The 8331-nt window shown below is 42.0% G+C and overlaps 1 protein-coding gene across 1 annotated transcript in view; it reads right to left on the reverse strand.

Annotated features, from left to right (window-relative positions):
• Nucleotides 1-8331, reverse strand: part of ATG5 (autophagy related 5) — a 135544-nt gene that overhangs the window by 30811 nt on the left and 96402 nt on the right. Inside the window, exon 7 of the mRNA XM_018553524.1 lies at nucleotides 5288-5405. Coding sequence (XP_018409026.1) covers nucleotides 5288-5405 — 118 coding nt within the window. The remainder of the gene's footprint in view (nucleotides 1-5287; nucleotides 5406-8331) is intronic.

An 8331-nucleotide genomic window follows, 5' to 3' on the forward strand; every position in this document is an offset into this window, starting at 1 on the left:
AAACACACATTCTATATACAGTTATGTGAAAAACATATTTGTCATATGGTAAGAATACCTCTAGAAATAGCAGCACTTCAAATCCATTAAATTAAAATCCAGTGTCCTAGATTAGGTGCCAATAATTAGATCCCCCTTAGGGAGTATGCAGATGGAGCCTTATGAATATACAGTATATTCATATGGAATTAAACATTTCAGAAGGCAACCAATATCTGTGTGACTTCCATATTTAGTATACCATCTATGTCAAGGGTAGTGAATGAAAATATAAAGAGGTCAGGTAAGTAACATTTTTATTGAGCCGAGGACTGAATTGCAGTCTGGACAGAACAGTTGTTCATTATTTTGTATTACCTTTTTATTTTGTACTTTATCACCTTTTCGTTTTTAATTATTTTTTATGTTTATATTTTTATTTATTTTATTTTTTACTTTTTTATCACTTAACTAAGGGGCTAACACGCCCCTATTCGACAACACTACTTGTTGACATCATACCCTATTCGTACATGTTTAGGTCAGTGACTTGCCAACAGGTAAAGCACAAGTCTGGAACTTGCACCTTTAAAAACAATTCATAAACTGACTTCCTTTTAATCTCTAATCTTTACATTCTAACAATTAAAGATTATCACAAAAAAAGTCATGCTAATAATGATCCAAAATGGACAGTAGAAGAAAAAAGATCACATTAACAAACAAAAAAAACCACATATATATATATCTATAGATATATTAGGGCAAATAAGGCTTTCTTTTAGTGACATTTTCTTTCAGAAATCTTTTTTATTTGTCAGGTTACTTTTACGGACATCATGTGTGCAGATTGAAGCTCCAAAGATCCCTTTGATCTGCAGATGAATGAAGCAATGTTACTTTGTATCTATTTTGCGTCTGAAGAGTGTTTATAAACACTGTGAGGGAGAGTTTGTTTTTTGTCAGCAGCAGAATTACACAGCAACTTGCGGCTACCATTCTGACAGCCAAGAATAGTCCGTGGAGAGTGGCAGCTGGGCAGAAGCACAAGATATGCTCTGTGTATTTTGATGAAGTTATTTTGGGCGTGTAGTAGTACACCCAGTGTCCTCAACTAGATGATAGATAAACTCTCAGTTCATCTAAGGGCCTGTTCACATCATATGTGTTCAGGATTTTTGCCAATGAAGCCCAAATGCATGACAAGGCAATTTGCCTTGTCACAGGTGGGCACAGTTCACACCACCGTGTTTTTTAGATGAGTGATCAAACAATATTTGTATTGTTGTCTAGTGACAACTACATTGCCTCTTCCTCATACAGGTGTCACAAGGAAGTAAGGGGAAATCTATCCAATGGGGTGCCAGACAAATAAAAGCCTGACAGAAATTTTAATTCTTCACTATTTATGCAGAACAATGAAAAAAAACGAGAAAACCTGCCAAAAATTTAAGATGACGGGAGACATATACTATTCAATTAACGTGTATTATATAAAAGTAGATTGCTCATCTGTTTCACTGAGATAGGAAATGTATCATCCTACTAAAATACTTTTTAATCCCACCCATTTTAGTCTTACATATACATGTTAATGTACTGCAACCTATATAATACAGTATTTATATAGCAAAATGTTCTCTGCAATGATGTGCTCTAAACTTTTGTTTATTTTTCTCCAAAACAGTTTTGACCCAAACAAGGTGAAACATGAGAGATTAAAAAAACAAAAAACAAAAGAGGGGTTCTGCTTGCCAAGAAATTAAAGGAGGTGATAATATTCAGATCTTCAAACAGAAAGGATAATAAAAGCCTTCTTTCATCTGCCAAAGTGAAATATCTTACCTGTTCTAAATCTTCAAAGAGAAGCCTATAATAGCTGCCTTTTCATACACATGAAGCTGCAGGTACCCTGTGTCTGTGTTTTACTTGTCCCTTGCTCCACCCCTATAGCCTGTCAATTATTGACAAGAAAAGTCCATGTTGATCCCCGGCACAGTGCTTTCTTCTATGCAGTTTCTATGTTTTGTAAGCTTTAGATGCTTAAGTGTCTGTGGTTTCCCTTATGTCAGACCTCAGGCAGGTGTCTTCACAGACAATCCTTACCTATTCTTAATAACTGAACCTGCTGTGATATAAAGTGATACTCTGTCAATGTAAACACTTTTGAAGAGTTTCTTTTTTGTCCCGTAGATACTGAGAGCTTTGGTCTTTGATAATTTCAGGAGAAGAACCACAATTATTCAAAAAAGCTTGCCATACTACAGTGTAATAAACAAAACTGCATATCGTGTATAAGCTTTAAAGTGGACTTTTACCCCCTTTAACTACAAATCACATCAGCATACAGCTCTGCATGCTGATATGGAATCATCTTACATTCATTAGCTAAACAAACATATTTTTATTTTACCTACAATTTCTTTTTTTTCCCCACCTCCTGGTTCACTTTGGCACAAATTATGTAATTGTGCCCAAGCATTGTATCCTGGGAAAGTTACATCAGCAGTGCATTGCTGGGAAATCTCATCTGAAATCTCATGAGATCTCAGGTAAAGGCATTTTTGTCCCCTGAGATGATGTGCGTGTTCACATGTCCTGGTCACATGTGCCAGAGTTCCAGGAAATAAAGGGAGATCTAATGACCTGCCCTTAGTTAAAATGGCCACTGTCAGAAGACTGGGGAAGAAAAGGAAAAATAAGTTATGCAAAAATTACAAAGCCTGCAGTTATCTAGAAGTATATGTTTGTTGATTGTCATTACTAAACATTTCTGAAGGTGTCTTTGTTGTTATTTTGAAGATATGGGTAAAGTTCCTCTTTAAAGGCAGGTCCTCTTCCATCACACAAATGTTGCTACAAATTTACATTTACTGATTATTTTCTTCATACACATATCTGATGAGTCCCTTTAGAAAATTAGCTTCATCTTGCTGTAATCTGCATATGATTATTATGCAGGGGTAGACTGGGCCACTGAAGCACCAAAGGATCCCCCAGTGGGCCCTATGTATGTGGCTTAACAATTACATAAAATGTACCTATTTGGGGGCTGTCATTTCTGCCTGCCAATGTCATGCCTACCTCTCTGCATGGATTGTTCTACCCCCCAGCCACGTCATTGCTGTCAATTATCACTATGCACAGCAACTACAACAAGTAGCAGTCTACAGTCACTCAGGTGGGGTGTATTGGCTCTCAGGGAGGCTGTGCGGCTCTCAGACCGGCTGTGCTCTTTTCAGGCAGTCCATAAGGGCTCTAAGATGAGCTCTGCAGTGGTCTGCATGGGCTCTCGGGGCTGTGCAGCTCTGAGGTAGTCTATAAGGGCTCTCAGGTGAGCTCTGCAGGCTCTGAGGTGGTCTATAAGGGCTCTCAGGTGAGCTCTGCAGGCTCTGAGGTGGTCTATAAGGGCTCTCAGGTGAGCTCTGCAGGCTCTGAGGTGGTCTGTATGGGCATTCAGGGGGCTGTGCGGCTCTGAGGTAGTCTATAAGGGCTCCCAGGTGGTCTATAACAACTCTCAGACGGGCTCTGCGGGCCATGAGGTGGCGGCCTGTACGGCTCTCAGGTGGTCTCCACAATCACTCGGGTGGTGTGAATTGGTTCTTAGGGGGCTGATGCAGCTTCCAGGTGGTCTATAAGGGCACTTAGGTGGGCTCTGAGGTGGTCTGCATGGGCTCCCGGGGGGCTGTGCAGCTTCCAGGTGGTCTATAATGGCTCTTAAGTGGGCTCAAAGGTGCTGTGTATTGCCTCTCAGGGAGGCTGTGCTGTTCTTAAGTGGTCTATGAGGGCTCTTAGATGGGCTCTGAGGGGGTTTGTATGGATTCTCGGGGGGCTGTGCAGCTTCCAGGTGATCTATAAGGGTTCTTAGGTGGGCTCTGGGGCAAGTGCAGCTTCCAGGTCATCTATAAGTGTTCTTAAGTGGGCTGTAAGGGGGGCTGTGCAGCTCCTAGGGGCATCTCAAGGCCAGATGCGGCTTTCTCGCTGTTGGCTAGGGCCCTGAAAGGCCCCAGCTAGTGGCCATCTAATATGCAGGGTTGCCTGGCTCTCCTATGAGGTTATGGCACCAGGGCTAGTGCGCGTAGGCCACCCAGATACCTCGTGTCAGTCGTTGAAGTCACTGCGCCTGCGCGGCTCCTCTCCTCGTGGTGTTCTAGGACCCCCTCAGTGCACCTGCACGGCATCAGACCATGGCATCTCCGAAGATCTTTTCTGCACCTGCGTGCCCATCAGTGAAGCAGTATGGCGGACCTGGGCTCGCGTGTCAGCAAACAGGGCCCCACGTGCCATAGGTTCACCACCGCTGTCCTAGAGCACAGTCAAAATGGTATTATTTTCTAAATCCCAGTTTGTAACCCGTGGTTATGATGCTCTGGATCTATGCATCAAGAATGTCCTGGAACCATGAATATGAAAAGGCTGACAGAAGTCCCCCTTGCAATTTTAGGTGGGGGTGCCCTTTAATTGTTCCCAAGTTTGGAGGGCTTGGAGTGCCAGGAATTTCATTAGAATGGGAAGAGAGGATTTTGCTACCAAAGGGTTGGACAACTTCTTCATCTGGGGTAAGAAGGTGCTCTTTTCCCCTGTGACTTCCACAGCAAAAGGCAGGTGCTTTTTGAATGGAAGTTCCACGGACCAGCAATTAAGCTATAGGATCTGTCGCACGTGGATAGATGGGAAATTCACCCTGGAGATGTGTCAAAGTATCTGCCAGACCATCAATGCTTTAGCACAGAGCCACAGGAAAAAGATCTAGTTGTTTAAGAGTGGCTGGGTCCATTAAGATGGACTCAGGGTTCCTAGTCAAAGATTTTGACCATACAGATCAGAGGTCTGACACAGTGCCATTGACGCATACGTCGTTCACTCATTTTCCGATCATCTCCCTGCAGAGAGCAGTGACCGCCAGTCTGCTTTTTTACACCTGACTTTCTGTCCTAGTGACAAAGGAAGATAAAATCTTCTAATGGAGGACACATAACATTGAAACATTGGCATAGATGCTAACCCTTCTTACACTATGCAACACTAAAAACTGTTTTGGCTGTAGTTCCACATTAAAGAAAGGAACTGTGTATGCTATCGGCATCGATTACCTGGATAGTGGGAAATAAAATGTTTTGTTCCTATATGGCTAAATTGACACCAAAGATGTTACTTTTGATAACAATTCATCAAAAATAAAAAAAGAACACTTTTACAAACATTTGTAACTCTAAATGCAGAATGAAAAATGTTAAATGTATCATGACTGTATGTCACCAGATAGCCAGAAACCAGATAGGAAGACTCTAGATCATTAAAGATTTACCTTCAGGTGGTAGGGCCGCAGGGTAAACCTCCTTTATTAAATCTCCAAACGTGTTTAGATTTCCATCACTGGCAACAGGTCGAAATAATTTTTGTACAAAAGGACGGTCACTGTTGGCCTGCAGTTACAATTAGAAAAACAAAGAGATGGTAGTCAACATAAAAAACAACACAGACTGACCTGATTCTTACACTGAGATACTTTACAGCTAACAGTTCATGCAATAAACTCTCCCAGTAAAAGCTGAAGCATTGGTCAGAGTAATCATTGTAGTAACAGTAATTTGTAAGTAATGGTTTTGATGTAGCTTTTATCCTCCAACCCATGTCATGTAGATAACGGTTCTAAATTCCAAATGAAAAACAAAAAAATGAAGGAAACAAAATTGGAATGCACAAAAAAGTTGATAAAATTACAGACATTTACACTTGTTCTTCCACAAGAAACATTGTATGCACAAATAACTCTACATGATCCCCAAACAATACACATAAAATAAACAGAATTATATGTCTTATATATTTAAAAAAATAAGTACAACAAAAACAATCTTATCTGTCAGAAAAAAATATGCCCAAAAAAAGGTAAAAAAAAGAACATCCAAAGGCAAAACTTTTTTTTTAACTTAATTTAAATAGAGTAGGGCAGGGTTAAAACTGCTGTCAAGTTTTTCTTTATTTGGGAGATTTCTGCAGCCTAACTTCACGTGGAGCAGACCAGAGAACGTCCGTTCTCCAATCTGCTCTTTGTGATCAGTGAGATATGAGTGCTGTGCTCAGCTGTCACAATCAGAGCTGCACAGGAGATCAAATACAATGCTGTGATCAATTTTCTGTACTGGAGTCTAATAGGGAGACATCTGAGGTCTGTTAAGATGCCCATACACCTTACGACCATCGCAAGACTTTTGTCATGCGATGGTCGTATGCTTATTGAAAGCTTGTACGATCTGCCCACCTTGGACGGGCAGATCGTACTTGCGATCATCGAAAGCCCGCCCCGTTGAAGGGCGGGCTTCCGATGACCGCAATGCAGAACGGCAGTGTGCGCGTGCGCACACCGGCCCGTCCCGCAGCTATCGGACGAGCAGGCTAGAAACCCACCGACAATTGTACGATTCTCGGCGGGTTTTCGAGCATGTTGGTTCGACAAAAGACGTGCGACCGTACAGTAGAAACGGTCGCACGTCTTTGTTCACACTGCTCGATTTCCCGCGATTCTCGTACGAGAATCGAGCAGTGTATGGGCACCTTAAGACCCCAGATTTCTCCATAAAGAGAACCTGTCACCTCCAAAAATCATCACATAGGGGCTTGTTCTCCCCTGTGCGATAGCAATAAAGTGAAAATGAATACAATAAATTTAAAAAAATTAAAACCAACCCCATCGTCACCGCCAACTGCATGCAAATAAACGCACATATAGGGCATTGTGTGTGCGCTGAGTGCTGCCCCCATTCCATTGTGTGCCATCTTGTGGTAGCCAGGCAGCAGCGCTAACACACACACAATGTGCATTGGAGGGTAAGTTCAGCCCAAGTAATTATGGGAAACTGAATTACCCGCTCAATTATTGCCCTTTCTGTTATACTTAACTTTCTTTTGAACAGTCTGTCTCCTCTGCCGATTCGGGTGTACTATTGGTACCTCTGTACCACATACTGCCATCCAGTGCAGCCCTGCACCATGGATTTTGAATTTTGCTTGCAAATTGTGAGCATTCACAACTTGACCATGCTAACCAATGAGAAAGGCTTCTCAGCACGGTTAAATACAAAAAAAACTTTAATACACTACATTGGTCCCCAGACTCCTAACCATTTGATTCAGGTGTTCCAATCACCTCCATGGTCACAGGTGTATAAAATCAAGCACCTAGGCATGCAGACTGCTTCTACAAACATTTGTGAAAGAATGGGTCTTGGTTACGGAGAAAAGGAGTATAATCTGATCCTGATCGCTCTACCTCCTGCCCCCTGCAAGGGTGCCACTATTATACAAGCGGCTGCTGTGGAGGCACCCGTGTACGGTCGTTCCCGGCCATGCCTGCAGTAGCTGCGTGCATTCATAGACACACAGTATCTGCTCTCAGTATCCACCCCCACCCGCAACCAGGAAGTTTGGAAAATGGAAGACGACCAACGGCAGTAACAAGCAGTAATATTAACAGAACAGTGATCTGTGCCAATAAGTTAATGGTGAAAGCTTCTAAGCACTCTGATTACACCAAGTGTAATACAATAAATATATAAAATATGTGCCAAGCTAATAAATAGAAAACTTCTCAGTGTGTATAAAATCAGTAAAAATGTGTGAATACAACAAATGTCATAAATATATTAATCAACAAAGGAACACAAAGGGCGCCACAACAACAATGGAGCACTGGCTAATTGGACAAAATATAGCAGAGAATCAATGTAATGGCACTTACATGTGGATCCAGGGATCAGGAGATGGGCGGCCTGTGTGGAGGATCGGGACACTTGTGGTGTATGCCCGAATCTGGCTGGTGTGCTACCTGGGGAAGTTTGTGTTCCTTTGTTGATCTGCATTTACAGGTTCTCGTCCTGTTTCCTAGGGCTGCATGCATGTCTGTTAGTTAGCCTTCCCCATCCGAGAGCGCTGTTTATGTTTTTTTTCTGTTGTTTTAAATATATTAATCGCACATTCAGTCTCACCAATGTGCTTAGCCCTTTACACGGATGAATATGTGCAACTCCTTATTGCATAAATAATAAAAATAACCAGAAAAAAATAAAAATGACAAAAATAGGTGCAGCAAAGATCATGTGGTGAACACACACGTGTAGTCATATGCACATATGCGTGTTCTTCTCCAAAATATCCGAAAGAGCAGTGATCTGAGGTCTCCTTCAATCCTCCACCATATACACCCCCCAGTGAACACACACATGCACACACACAGGGGTGCTCACTATGCAGTTCCCTTCTCAGAAGGGGGAGGGAAGCACTTATACACGATAACAGTAGATCCTCTCGAACCAGCATAAGTGTCACCAAACTTGTTGACAGGTACGTTTT

Source organism: Nanorana parkeri, unplaced genomic scaffold (genome assembly GCF_000935625.1).
Source record: "Nanorana parkeri isolate BGI_ZX_2015 unplaced genomic scaffold, ASM93562v1 scaffold123, whole genome shotgun sequence".
NCBI lineage: Eukaryota > Metazoa > Chordata > Amphibia > Anura > Dicroglossidae > Nanorana > Nanorana parkeri.